Genomic DNA, 15175 nt, shown 5'->3' with positions numbered 1-15175 from the left:
GCGGGAGGGCGGGGCTGCACTCCCCTGCTGTGGCCAGGCTCTGACCTGCTCCTGTCTCTAGCCCAGCATGCAAGTAACCCCAGGGGCTTATCACAGCCTCCCAGTGGGACCCCTGCTTCCGCCCTGGGCCCCAAGGGCCAGAACCCTTACTATGACCCCCACGACCAGCAAAGCGTGGCCCTGAACCTCTCTGGTCACCCAGCCCCTCCCAAGCACCCCAGACTAAGTGTCCCCAGCAGGCCTGCAGCATGAGCTCCCACGCCCGCTCCCCACCAGCCCCCGTGTCTGCGCCTTCACCGGATGCCACGCCCTGCGCCACTGCCCACGGCAACCCTAGGAGCACCCGCCACACACACACACACACACACACACACACACACACACACACGCGCGCGCGCGCGCGCACCCAGCACTCCCCGCCCCGTCCTCCCTGCGGTCCTCAGCACCGCCTGACAAGCTGTTACCTCACTTGTCCTCCAAAGCTGTGTACATGGCCCAGTAGACGCTGACCACGCGGGTTTTTACATGTAATTAAAATCAAAGTAAAAACTCAGCTCCCGAGTCCCACTGGCCGCGTTTCAAGCTCTCAGCAGCCACAGTCTCGCACAGCACCGAGAGAAAAGCTTCCCCGTTGCAGAAAGTTCCAGGGCACAGGGCTGCCCTGGAGAGGAAGCTGCACGGGAGCAGGTCTTGGGCTGCCCAGTCAGATGCTGTCCCCGCGGAACCCAGGACAGAGTCCAGTAAGCGCTTGCTGAACGATCGAACGGTCATTACTGCTGCCACGTGAGACTCTGTCACAGGCAGGCCCACGGCCCCTCCTGGGCCTAGGACCCTCCGGCCATTGCCGACGGGCCACAGGGGCCAGCCCGGGCAGCCCTGGTGCCCAGGTCTCCTGCACACTGTCTTATTCTGACTACAGACGCGGGTTCATTATCGTTCCCTCGCTTCTTCTGACAGCACCCTCCCACCTGCCCCCTCCCTGCACCGCGGCTACTGCACAGCGGCTCCACGAAGGCGCAGAGACCCTGTGACCCAGGAGAGTGGCTACAAGCCCCGCGCCCGCCGGGGCCCCACTACTCACAGAACCGGGTGAACGATCAGCTCCGGGCTGTACGACTTGATCACAGGCGCGGCATCCTGGGTGGTGAACACGTGGGACAAGTCCGCGCCCTGAGGAGGGGCACAGGAGGCCGGCTTAACGCGGGATTCGCCCGACAGACACTCAAGAGCACTGGTGGCTCTGGTACAACCGTGCGAATTCCGCAGCACTGTCCCAAAAGAAAAGCACCCACTGCCGCAGGTAACCCACAGCCAGGAGGCGGCTGAGAGGCCTCCGGCTGGCGGCAAAACCTAAGAAAGGCCTGGAAAGAGAGGCGGACTTCTGCTGCCGCCAAAGAGGCAGGTGGCCCCGCCGGCTCAGGTGGCATCACGATGAGGTCCGCAGAAGCACAGCCCATGTCACAGTCCCTATGCCACTGGGCCTCCAGGACTTGATCAAAACACTGCCGTGACAACTGCCAAGGTTAAAAGAGGTCCACTGCTTATGCTGGGACTGAAAAGGCAGCCTGGATCACTGTGGTGAAGTACAGTTCTAAAAAAAGTTTAGTTTAAAAGAAAATGAGTCCCAATCCAAGTTACTTTGTGGCTGCACAAGAGGTCAGGGTAGATTTAAAGGTACGTCTCTCTTGGGCTTCCCTGGTGGCGCAGTGGTTGGGAGTCCACCTGCCGATGCAGGGGACACGGGTTCGTGCCCCAATCCGGGAAGATCCCACATGCCGTGGAGCGGCTGGGCCCGTGAGCCATGGCCGCTGAGCCTGCACATCCGGAGCCTGTGCTCCGCAACAGGAGAGGCCGCAGCGGTGAGAGGCCTGCGTACCGCAAAAAAAAAAAAAAAAAAAAAAAAGGTACGTCTCTTACCACGATTACCCAAAATGCTATTCAGATTTCTCTGAATATTGAGAGAATACTCAGAAAACATTTGCTTCAGTCATATTTAAATAATCCAACTCTTTACTAGAAAAATCCTGAAAAAGAAGCTATGAACAAACATACCACTTTGAGAGCTGAGATTGCTGCAAAATAGGGGGCTCCAGTGTACCTAAAAAGAAGACATTTACAGTCAAAAACTTCTGAGAATGAGGCAAGCACACCAGGCTTATCAGTAAATTACACAGACACGCAGCACCCGGGCACGGCCCAACCCCCTGTAGAAGCTCAGGAAAAGGCTTATTAACACGGATCAGTCCCAGGGAAGCCAATCTTTCCTATGAGGCTCTGAACCATGTCAGGAGAGGCAGGTCCTGGCCAGGTGCTCCAAGGTCTCTCTGAAATGCTTATGTGCAAACTGAAGCCTTGACAGATGGCTTCAGGGGGCTGTACAGAGGTCAAACTTATCGAATTGTACATTTATAACATTTGCAGCTTGCCGTATACCAACCAGACCTCAATAAAGCTGTTAAAAAATGAATCTCCTAGTGTACAATGGTTCGGCAAGATTTACATCAACCGGAATAAAATGGTTATTTTCTATACCAGGAATAACTGATTAGAATATATGATAGCATCTACCATGCCAGCAAAAATCATAAAGCATCTAGGAATTAACCTTATAAAACACATGATAACTCTGTGGGGACATTTTAAAAACCTATTAAAGAACAAAAGAGATGTACACTTGATGAGAGGACTTAATATTATAAAGACAACACCTCTCTAGACTAATATAGACACAGAAAGCACTTCATTTATCAGAAATGCACACAGACACAAGTAAGAGAAAATGCAACACCAACCGAACAAGACTGGGGTTCTATTAGCAAGGATGGTAGGGATGTGTGTTAGGGGAAAAAACAAAGCAAAACAAAACAAAACCTAGAGGTCTGAGAAGACGGAGAGTTTCCCAAAGGCACTGCAGAGAAAGACAGTGTGCTCGAGGTGACCACAGGCCGGAGCCCCTGGACTGGCTGGCGCCCCAAGGAGCAGGACCCACCCCCAAGAGCAACGGTGAGCAGAGGCAGCGGTCACCTCAGACATGGGGACAAACGAGAAGAGACTCGCACGCCTCTCTCCTGCTTCCATCCGCTTGCTCGGAATCGCCTGTAACTGTGCTTAAGGGCACTTCAAGCACAGTGAGGAAAATCCGTGAACCTGACATCAGATGAGTGACGGTAACTGTTACGTCAATCCCAGGGGTGAAGAGCTTTGCTAACCCGAACAGGGAAACGTGCTCAGGGCACGCTGCACGTGTGACAGTCTCCCCAGGCAGAGCCACGAATTCGCCCGAAATGCCAAAGGACAGGACAGCGGACATACACACTCACCCCACAGTGTGAATACAAGCCTCGCTAACAAAAGAAATACATCCCCCTCACTTAGACCAGTCACTGTCACGTTGGGTAAAGAAACACAATCTAGCTACACGTTATTTTAATAAGTACAGCCAACTACATGCTAAACTGTTGAAAATACAAGGCTAGGCAAAGAGCATATCAGTGCAAACAGAAAGGAAGCAGAAACTGAATGGTAACCAAGGTCGAATTTAAGTCAAAGGCAGCAGGTATCACAAGCAAGGACAAATTACAAATCTTTATGTGTCGACACAGCAGCATAATATATAAAACTAGAAGAGAAAAAAGGCCTCGGAAAAAAGCTAGGATCTGTCAAATTTCATAAGGAACTTGCAGGAATATCTTTAAATTAAGAAAGGAAAGCAAGCAGATGCTGAGTGTCTCTACCTTGACTACAAAGTAACCAAGGCTCACAGTAACGAACACCGTCAGTACAGAGCACAAAGTAAGAAGCAGCAGCCTCACCCAATCGGCGCCCCATGCTTTCTCTGCTACTCAATCAAACGTTCATCACTGAAAACTACTGCCGGAATATCAGAAGACACTCGGAAATGACCCCTGGGGTCCAAATGGACGGACGGAGGGACGACAGGTAGGCGACAGCCAGAGAAGGACGCTGCGTCCGCGCAACTTACTCTGGGCAGCCTCCCACCACGCCTATCCTCCCAGCTTGCCCTTTGTGCTTCCAGGCGGCCAGAGGAGGTACCACATTCCTCACCAGCTGCAAAGCAGCCTCCATGTCCGTCACTGAGCGTGCTGTATGCAGTGGAAATGCTCGATTTAAAACTGAAAAACAGGAAAATGTTCAGAAAGGTAAGTGTCTACCAGCATACATCAAAAACAGACTTGAACAAAATACCCCATTAATCAAAACACTTCCTAAAGCTGGCTTACTATGAATGCTGTAGATTTTTATCCAATGGTTTCATCATTTCATTTCTATAAGCAAATGCTGTTCAGAAGTAACAACACAACACTACTAATACCGTCGCATGGACCAGATTTACTTCGAATGCATCAGACGTCTTGGAAGTCTACTTAAGCTTTCAGAAAGTTTTTTTTAACGCACTGTTACTTAATGAACTACACATATTTCATCATAATCTTCCTTCAAGTTTATTAGGTCTCTTCTCCCCTTTGCTACTTTCCACCGTCTATTCAAGCCAGACAGGTGGTTCATGTTATTCCCAATTCATTTTCCAGTGGTGGTTCCAACACTCAATTAGATAATCAAATAACCTGGAAATGGCATTCTAAATAAGGAACACATCTTACACTGGGTTCAAAGTGGCATTTTAAAATAGTTTGATCATTGAATTGTCTATAAATAGCTAATATTAATTGGCCTTTCTTGAAAAACTTCCTGTGTTGCATGTTTTCCCATATTATTAAAAACAGCTCAGCTGTGAGAGAAATCCTGTGTTCTATAGAGCCCAATGTATGAATAGATAATAAAGCATGCATTTTCTCTAGAATTAAAGGATCTTTGCTGATACGAACAACATTTTCACAAAAAAGGCATTCAATATTTTTATCTTCCCATTATCTCAGCAGCAGAGGAAAACCAGACGTGGGTCACAAGTCCAAGTGAAGAACAGAGACTGACTCAGCTCCATACATATGGTAAAACAGCTTTATCTTCTATCACTCTTACAATTTTACTTTTCACTCAACGACGTTACTCACGTAATTTTCCTTAATAAGCAGATGTAAACGCCTCCTTAGCCAATATATCGGATGCTTAAACCCAAGATGTCCTACCTTCTTCCAAATCAACACAGGATTAAAACTCCAAACAGAATCACCGTAACCCTAACCCTTTGGCCGTGAAAAGGCACAAGGCTTGCTCAACCATCAGTCCAGCCCCCGACACCTCTGCCCCGGGCCAACCTGACGCAGTGCCAGGCCACAGAGGCGCTGACCTAACAGAGCAATCAGCTCTCACTCCCCGCCCCCGGCCCCAACCTCCCGCACCCCAGACTCCCAGCCACGCACTCTCTTCGCCACCGTGCACAGCGGCCCTGAGACACTCTTGCCTAGGCTCCCTGGCCAGCTGCAGGACAGGAACCGCAGCTGTTACAGGCGGATTTCAGGACGGCCCTGCTGACCACTGACGAGCTGTCTGTGCGCTTACCGTGGTGCTTGCCATGCATCTGTGTCAAACTTGAACACACCTGGCATAAGGTGACTGGTCAATGTGAGGATATCGGAGAATGGTCTCTCCTCCAAATGCCCCAGAACAATAAATACAGGTGCTTTTTAAAGTCTGGAAATTGTAAAGACAGAATCCAAACTCACCAGTCACTCACGGATCGTTCTGAGTCCCTTACAATGTTTTGGGTTTATTAGCTGCCATCACTTTAAGCAGCCGGCCACACACAGAGCATCCCAAGACCACCCCTGCACCTTCTGCCTCCACAGAAGGAGGCATAGCCCCCACCTGTGACTTAAGGGCTGGCCTCCCACCCTCAACCACCTGGAACAGAGTCTGGCACAGAATAAGCCACTCAATAAATGCCTGATGAATTAACGGCATCTTGCCTCACTCTCCTCATTGGGAGCCAGTTTATCCTTCTTTTACAGACAAGGAAACTGAGGCTCAGAGACAGACCTGTGAAGATGCTATGGTTACGAACGGATAAGCCAGGGCAGAAGACACCATTTTACCAAAATGCTGCCATTTTCAGGCAGAAGAATTTTTTTTTTAATCAAATAATCACGCCACCAACCAAAAGACAAGTCAAATCCTTCTCAAATGCCTTCTGAAACCAATCTGGGATGGGTAAAAAACATCACTGTTGAGAAGTACAGCGTTTTCACTTTTTAACTGCAATTATATGACTGCAAAGCACAATCCCCCCTGCTCATTAGGGTTTTGTAACACTCACCTGAGATCAACACCTGTTAGTGAGAGGGCCAAAGGAAGGTCAGTTCAACTTCCCTATACTCCACAGAGAATCAAGTTTCAGCTGGCTTACTGACATGCACCATTTGGACTTATCCACAGAAATATTGAAATATAAACATCAAAGTTCTTAAGGATAAAAAGGCCTTGGCAAGAGGCAACTTGAAATTTATCCTAGTAAGTAATTTGTCTTCATACAATTCTGAATCTAGAACAGGTCATATCTGTCTGGTTTTGTTTGCTTTAAAGAAGTGTGGCTGAAGAGAGTTAAATAGATTTCTTTATTCTGGGCTGTTTTCTAGAATTACTTGCCACTCACACCTTTGCAATACCAATGTTTCTTGCTTTAATTTAACGTGAACCGTAGCTAATTTGGAACATGTGACAGCAATCTTTAAATTAACTGAGATGCCCTAAAGCTGGGATGGGAAGCCAGTTTTTGGTAAACGCTCCGCAGTTCGGCCTAATAATGAAATCTCAAGCCGACTCAGAGAGAAATCTTGCTAACCAATCACGGAGTGTACGAATTTAAGACCAACTGCGACAGATAAAGTATCTCCGAACAAACTGGTGCCCAGAAGCGCCTGGGCTGGTGTGACTGAGTGAAGTGCAGAAGTTGAGGGGCCCCTCAATGCTCCTCAAATCTCCTTAAACTACGGTGCCCAAAACCAAACAGCCAAACCCCCCTAACAGTTACTCTCCGTCCTGCCTGTTGCTAAGGACTACAGCCAAAGCGCGTTTTACCATTTCAGCTACTTTCTGGCTGGGAACCTTGGCTCAGGACCTCCTCCTTTACAAAACAGCAGCCTCTCCACGTTGTTGGGAGAAGTGAGATAATACAACACACTGTCCAGCGGTTTGAAAACTCTTAGGTACAATAATATCCGCAGGGCAAGAGGAGAAAACCATACAGGAGGGGATGGTGCTCCAAGTCGGACGCACTTGCCCCGTTTACGCCTCAGTCTTTCTACACAGTGCGCTCTATTCAGCAGCCAAGGCCTGGCCGGGGTCCTCGGGGTCCCTCGGTTAACCCCTCCCCAGGTGGACCCAGGACCCGCGGCTCCGCGCGACCCCGGCCCCACGGCGGCGCCTCCCGCCCGGACGAGTAGCCCGCGGCCGAGTACCTGCGTCCAGCGGCGGCCCGTAGAGCACGAGCGCGGCCGAGAGCACCGCGACAACGGCGGCGCCGGCAACCGCAGCCCCGGCCCCCACCCGGGTGGCCATGGCCGGGAAGGCCGGTATCGCGCTTACCTCCTAGCCAGCTCCTGACGGCCCCGCAGCCGGAACTCACAGCCATCCGCGGACTTCCGGTATCCCGGCCGCCCCCGCGCGGCCGCGAGACTCACCGCCCTCGGCGGACTTCCGGTATCCCGGCGGCCCCCGCGCGGCCGCGGGACTCCCCTCCCTCGACGGACTTCCGGGCTCCCGGCCGCCCCCGCGCCGCCGCCGGAAGCGGGCAGCCGACTGCCAGTGGTCCGAGGTCCGGAGTCGCCCCGCCCTCGGACTGGCCTCTGCCGGTCAAAGGTGGCCGGAGACGGTCGGTTTCATCTAATTTAGGTCTCGGCTCAACTGTCGTCTTATCCGTGCGAATCCTTTCTTGCCCATTCTGTATAAGAGAATTCACACCCCCTCTCCCGCCATCCTGCACCCTTGCCCTGCTTTATTTTAATTCATAGCACTTTTCACTACTTGACATGTGCATTCATTCATTCATTCATTTTCAAAGGTCTAACCCTGACTAGAAAGTTAGCTCCAATGGAAAAGCTTTATTTGTTCTGTGCTGTGTGCTCAGCACCTGGAACTGGGCACACAGTAGGTGCTTTTTCTCTCTCCATTGAGGTATAATTTACATGACAATTAAATTCACTAATTTTAAGTGTACAGTTTTATGAGTTTTAACAAATGTATATAATCAGGTAATCACCACCGCATGATTTAGGACATTTCTATCAACACACCCAAATCATGCTTTTGATGCTATTATTATTTTTTAATTTTCAATTGTTCATTGCTTATATATGGAAATACAGTTGATTTTTATATACTGTCATTGTATCCTTTGACCATGCTAAATTTTCCTATTAGTTCCAGCAGATACTTCTGAGATTATTCGGGATCTTCTACACAAGCAATGTCAGTGTGCCCCTTTTTGAGGTGACATTAACTTCGTTAATTTTGATCGCTTGGTTAAGGTGGTGTTTGCCAGATTATTTATTATCAGTATGAACTACTGAATTTTTATTTTATTTTATTCAGAATTTTTATTTTATTTTTTATTAACCAGTAGGTTATTTATTACCAGTGTGAATTCACGAATTTTTATTTTATTCATTTATTTTATTTATATTTTATTTTATGTAATAATTTTATTACATTACTCTTTTTTCTATTTCAAACGGAAACATATAAACATACATTTATAAATGTAAATGTACATTTCAATGGGTCACCTAGGAGCCACCTCTAACCTTGTGATGTAGCGATTCTTGCTTCTCACAGAACGTGAGTTCCTTCTCATGGCACCTCCCCGTAGATTTGGGGGAAAAGATCTGTGTAAACTTAGGAAATGAGTACAAATCAGTTACACTCTGCATCTTCCTTGCTCTTCTATGAGGCTGTGAAGTCTGAGAGGTGGTGCTGCCCCCTGGTGGATTTGTGGGGATAAGAAATAAGAGGGTGGGTGGGGCTCGTCTCGGTGTCCAGGTTCACCGATGCCATCATGATTTGTCTTATAAAGCCTGAAGGACCGGGAATGAAAGGTGACGAGACCGCAACGTGGGCGCCCACCGCTTGTCCCTCACCCTTCCCAACATCACCTCCGAATAACATACAGTCGTCCCCCCTCATTCGAGGTTTTGCATGCCTTGCTTTCAGTTACCCTCAGTCAACAAAGGTCCGAAAATATTAAAACGGAAAATTCCAGAAATGAACAATTCGTAGGGTTTTTTTTGGCTTGCGTCAGGTCTTCGTTGCTGCACGCGGGCGAGCGGGGGCTACTCCTCGTTGCGGTGCGTGGGCTTCTCATTGCGGTGGCTTCTCTTGTTGCGGAGCACGGGCTCTAGGCACGCGGGCTTCAGTAGTTGTGGCTCGCGGGCTCTAGAGCGCAGGCTCAGTAGTTGCGGCGCACAGGCTTAGTTGCTCCACGGCATGTGGGACCTTCCTGGACCAGGGCTCGAACCCGTGTCCCCTGCATTGGCAGGCGGATTCTTAACCACTGCATCACCAGGGAAGCCCCCCCTGTATCTTCTGAGTCCATGAAATGTGGCCAGTGCAACAGAGGAACTGAATTTTACATTTTAATTAACTTACATTTAAATAGGCACATGTGGTCTCCCATGTGGGACAGTACAGACCTAGGACATTAAGAAGCGAAACAAATGGAAAATATTAGGTTAGCTTTGAGCAGGAGAAATTTCAGCCTGTGCTGTATGGTGCACTACACCCAACACTCCAGGTCACATTTCCTCCTGGGATGTTTGCTTTGCAGTTACTTAATATTCACCTGGAGTGCCCTCTGCTGTCTCTAGGATGACTGTGTTTTGAAACGTGGTCAATGTGAGCAATTTCGGATGAACATCAGTTCTATAAACTCTGAAAACTAGCCCAGACCTAACCATCGTTATCAGACAGTGCTGTATTTACGTCTGATCCTTTAGAGGTTATTCAAGCAGAAATTCTGCTGGAGGTAAGTTAGAAATTAACTCAGGAGACAATTATGAAATTTTATCATGGTAGTGAAAGGAACACAGACCTTTCTGGACTCTCGATTCGCCATTGTTTCTGCTAAACCTCTTCTTGGTAGAGATTATACCTTTAGGCCTTGCTAAGAGCTGGTGTCTGACATTAACACTTATATTCTGTCTTAGAGGGAAAATAGCTGGGAAAACCAGGACTAGATTTGCACGGGTCTGAGGCAGATGTGGGCAAAATGGCAGGTGGCCTTTAACATGGGTTCCAGGAATTCAAGTCCAATCCAGGAAGCAGGGAAACCTAATGAAGAATCTTAAGAAGAGGATTAGAACCTCTGTTTGGTTGGTGGGCATAACGATGTTTTGGGTCAGAATCATTTCTCATAGTTGATTCAGGGGCAAGTTAACAAAAAGTGAGAGAGAGAAGCCAGGCAGTGTTTATCATCCTTAGGGAATACGGTCCTATTAAATTTAAAAAACATTTGGCATAGTTAACAAATTTATTGGGTAGAAAAAAACCAACGATGCAGTCCAAGTTTGTGGAGGAAAATCATTTGCTTATTCTGTTAAGCCACATGCGTCACTAAGTAAAAATCTGAGCATCAAAGTTTTGTTACCCTCCATCTAGGAGACGTGGGGAACAATTAGAAAATGTGAATAATAAGGATGAAGCAATTCACGTGGGCTTAGATCGCCCATAAATACTTTAGAGAAAAGCACAGACCACACTGTTTGCCTTCAACTCAAAAGGCCAGAGGAATGAATTCAACGTAGGCGTGCTTTATTAGAGCAAGAGGAAGTAGCAGCTTTGCTTCTGTGGAGATTAAGAGACATTCCAGGTCACAGGCTTAGTGCCTGAGCAAGTTTCTAACCTGGGCCATCATGATATGGTTATGGTGTTGTTTTAATTAGAGGTTTGTAAGGCAGAACAAATATGTCGGAGGCTACTTAATTCACTTCAACAAACAGGTACTAATTCTTTACGTGCACAGGGCACCTGCAAGGTGCTGGGGCCAGTGTAGATCAGGTGGACCCACAAAATACAAACAGGGTGCCCAGTGCCACAGCTGGGAGGCTGGGCACTGCTGGGAAACGAGGAAGAAGAGGCAGTGGGGGGGACCTGCCCAAGAGCCACCTTCTTCCTGCTTGGCACAGGTGTGATGCTGTCACTTTACTTGGAATGGCGGCTCTCTCCCCAGGTCTGAAGGTTGATCCGGACTGATCTAACCTGGCACTGTGACCCCACTTCCCTTGGTAGGGGTTATGCATGAGCAATGCCATCCTGGCCACTAGGCTGTGAGGCAGGTTTCGAGGAGTGGGCTCTATGCTCTTAAAGAGGCAAAGCGGGTAGTCCAGTCTGTACACGTACCTGGACCTGGGGAAGCCGTCTCGGGGCCCTGAGGTCATCTTGCCTGAACCTGAGCCAATATTCGGCAGAGGCGGGGAGAGCGATGGAGAGCCCGGGTCCCAGCGATGCTGAGTTGGGCAACACTGGGCTCCCCAACATCTGAGGTACTAGGGCTTTTATCTGTTTTTTTTTTTGAGGGGGTAGGGAACCTAACACTGTGTTACTGCTGAAGATGAGACCCAGACACTAAAAAGCAGCAGAGCTGGCGTCTGGGTGTGATCCACCCTACCCCACACTGGTTAATTTATACCTCTAGCCCTTCTGAGGCTCACCTTTCTCAGCCAAATAATAAAATATATATTAATTCATGAGAAAAAGTAGGTCTTCGATGCTGCACCAGGGGGTCAGTATCACAGGTAGATTTTTCTTTCTTTGGGTTGACTTCACTTTTGTACTGTGTCAAACAGCCAACAGACAAGATTCAAAGGGCAAGTATTTTGTTTGATCTCTAAGCAGCCTGTTCTCCAGTGTTGGAGGGACACTGAGAAGAGGCCCGGAGATAGTCAGGCTGGCAGAGGTGAGGGGCAGAGCGCTACCATCAACCACAGGCCTGCTGGTGTCGACGCAAATAATCAGTAAACAATCTACAAGAAGAATAGAAGAGTTTTATTTGAGCCAAACTGAGAACTAGCCCAGAAGCCCTCTTCCCAGATAACTCTGAGAAACTGCTCCAGAGAAGCACGGTTGCCAGCACAGTTTTATATCTTGTCAGAGCAAAGCACCTTAAGCAAGTCCAGGATACATTTCAAGGAAAAACACACACAGATCAGCATGTACACAGCGAGTCAGCGTGGCCCTAGACCTGGGAAGGGAGTCTTATCATCAGAGCACGACCAGCACTGACATCTCAGGATGGGAGGCAATTAAGCTTTCTTTTTCTTTTCTTTTTTTTTTTTTTTTTGCGGTACGCGGGCCTCTCACTGTTGTGGCCTCTCCCGTTGCGGAGCCCAGGCTCTGGACGTGCAGGCTCAGCGGCCATGGCTCACGGGCCCAGCCGCTCTGCGGCATGTGGGATCTTCCCGGACCGGGGCACGAACCCGCGTCCCCTGCATCGGCAGGCGGGCTCTCAACCGCTGCGCCACCAGGGAAGCCCAAGCTTTTTTTAACATGGACATTTTTTACTTCCGGTCAATGTGCCCTTTTCTTTACCAATTAAAGCAGATGTACAATGTGTGTCTGATAGGCCACAGTCAGGCTGGTTTAGTTAGCATAAGATTCAAGCTAACTCGTGCATAAGCCAGAATGACTTCCCTGCATCTCAATATGTGGACATTTTTTACCACTGGTCTCAAGGACAGTGCGATCAATGCTGCCCGGCTACTAATGATGCTGGTATTTGCAAACGGGCTTCTGCTCCTACCCAACAGGGGGGAGACAGGTCTGACACATCCATATAGAGACAGCTCTGCCCTGATACGGCAAGTCCCCTACATACGAACCTTCAAGGTGCGAGCTTTCAAAGATGCGACCGTGCGCTCCAGCAACCTCAGGCGTGAGTGAAACTGCAGCTCGCCCTCCGTCTCCTGTTGCTGAGGATCCTTCAGCTCTACCCTCTCCCACCTCCTCTCCCTCCTCCAGTCAGTAACTCTTCTTGCCTGTTCTCTCCATGCCAGCCCCCGTATGCCAACTGTTGTACTTTTCAAGGTACTGTACTGTAAGATTAAAAATGTTTTATTTTTTGTGTTTGTTTTTTATGTATTATTTTGTTTGTTTTTTATTGTATTATTTTATGTATTATGTATGTGAAAAGAATTATAAACCTATTACAGTACAGTACTATATAGCAGATTGTGTTAGTTGGGTACCTAGGCTAACTGTGTTGGACTTATGAAAAAATTGGACTTATGAACGCACTCTCAGAATAGAACTCGTTTGTATGTAGGGGACTTACTGTACTCCCTCCCGGACACCAGGCCCCTGGGACAGCACACACTCCTCTGATTTTACCTCAGTGTCCATCTTCAGGCTTCCAGAACACCTCCGAGTACGTATTGTAGTTTCCCTTTGCTACTCCTCACGTTAGACGCTTGGACCTTTGAGAAGAACTCTGTCCAAGCCCAGAAACGTGCTGTTGGCTTCTTGTCCTGTTGCTGTCTTTCCTATTCCGGACAACCTGTCTTTGGATTTTCTACAAAATACTGCTTTCTGTGGTCTGTGACACATCTCCCTGCAGTTAAAAGCTCTAATAACAGGTTCAACTGGGACTCCTTGGAAAAATGCTGTCTTTTCCCAATGTTGAGATTTTCTTCCTTTAAATCTCATTTCTAGTAATATTTAGAAGTAACCATCTTTTTGGGTGACAAAGGCTGCACTTGTTGCTTAACTAAATGCAGAACCACACCCATTGGGTGTTTATAACTTAGTACACAGGTAAGGATGAGTCTAGCCTCCAAAAGAAGCATTGGGAGCCAGATTCTGTGTCCAGGTGTTAGAAAGTAAACAGTGATGTTTCCAGAGTTGAATTGCTCTGCTCTGGGGCCTCATGGGACTGATGTTAGAAGGAATACCCTGCCCTGTGAAAGCACAGGGTAGAGTCAGCGTGGGGCTTACAAGGGTGTGTTTGCCCTTGGGACCATTTTACCAACAGCCCAGGTGTGGCGGGCAGATTGACTTGGGCCCATGATCCCGCCACTGGGGTCACCCCCTGTGGGATCCCGACCCCTTGAGTGTGGGCGGAACTGTGACTTGCTTCTAACCAGTAGAATGTGGCAGAGGGATGGGAGCCCTCTTCCATGACCACGTAACATAGATGTGTCTTCATCCCCTAGCAGACCCCAATGCCCCTCTCCCTTACCAACCGATGACAGAGCTGCATTCTGGATAGTCCCACAGGGCAAGTAGCTGACGATGGTCTCAGGTAACGGACAGAAAGAAACGGAGGCCCTCGGTCTAATGGGCCACAAGGAACCAAATCCTGCAACAGCCATCTGAGCTGGGACGTTGGTCCCTCCCTGTCCAGCTCAGGTGGGACCCCAGTCCTGGCCTGATCACAGCCTGTGACAGACCCTGGAACATAATGTCCTTGGTTCATCCATGCTGGGGCATGGGGCAGAGTCTCCTTCCTTTGAAGGCTGAGCAGTATTCCCTTGGACGGTTATGCACTCTCTTTTCTCTTTTCTCCTCTACTGATGGGCATTTGATGGGAAAATATTTGAAGAGATTATAGTCAAAAACTTACCTAACATGGGAAAGGAAATAGCCACCCAAGTCCAGGAAGTGCAGAGAGTCTGAGGCAGGATAAACCCAAGAAGAAACATGCCAAGACACATAGTAATCAAATTGACAAAAATTAAAGACAAAGAAAAATTATTGAAAGCAACAAGGGAAAAATGACAAATAATATACGAGGGAACTCCCATAAGGTTAACAGCTGATTTCTCAGCAGAAACTCTACAAGCCAGAAGAGAGTGGCACGATATATTTAAGGTGATGAAAGGGAAGAACCTACAACCAAGATTACTCTACCCAGCAAGGATCTTATCCAGATTCGATGAAGAAATCAAAAGCTTTACAGACAAGCAAAAGCTAAGAGAATTCAGCACCACCAAACCAGCACTACAACAAATGCTAAAGGAACTTCTCTAAGTGGGAAACACAAGAGAAGAAAAGGACGTACAAGAACAAACCCATGACAATTAGGAAAATAGCAATAGGAACATACATATCGATAATTACCTTAAACATGGATGGGTTAAATGCTCCAACCAAAAGACACAGGCTCGCTGCATGGATACAAAAACAAGACCCATATATATGCTGTCTACAAGAGACCCACTTCAGACCCAGGGACACATACAGACTGAAAGTGAGGGGATGGAAAAAGATA

The 15175-nt window shown here is 48.2% G+C and overlaps 1 protein-coding gene across 6 annotated transcripts in view; it reads right to left on the bottom strand.

The window, feature by feature from the left end:
• The window catches only part of NAXD (NAD(P)HX dehydratase), a 43152-nt gene that overhangs the window by 8452 nt on the left and 19525 nt on the right, over positions 1-15175 (bottom strand). For 3 of the 6 annotated variants that reach the window (XM_030856746.3, XM_060288047.2, XM_070044082.1), the window contains exons 1-4: positions 7377-7515; positions 3983-4133; positions 2053-2098; positions 1082-1170 (exon numbers count right to left, since the gene is read on the bottom strand). In XM_030856746.3, coding sequence (XP_030712606.1) covers positions 1082-1170; positions 2053-2098; positions 3983-4133; positions 7377-7476 — 386 coding nt within the window. In that variant the 5' untranslated portion in view covers positions 7477-7515. Of the gene's footprint in view, positions 1-1081; positions 1171-2052; positions 2099-3982; positions 4134-5481; positions 5614-7376; positions 7610-15175 lie in introns of those variants that run through there. The other 3 variants (XM_030856749.3, XM_030856748.3, XM_060288048.2) reach the window with 3 other exon arrangements.

This window comes from Globicephala melas, chromosome 18 (assembly GCF_963455315.2).
Source record: "Globicephala melas chromosome 18, mGloMel1.2, whole genome shotgun sequence".
Taxonomy (NCBI): Eukaryota; Metazoa; Chordata; class Mammalia; order Artiodactyla; family Delphinidae; genus Globicephala; species Globicephala melas.
This window is presented reverse-complemented; position numbering and strand designations above follow the sequence as displayed.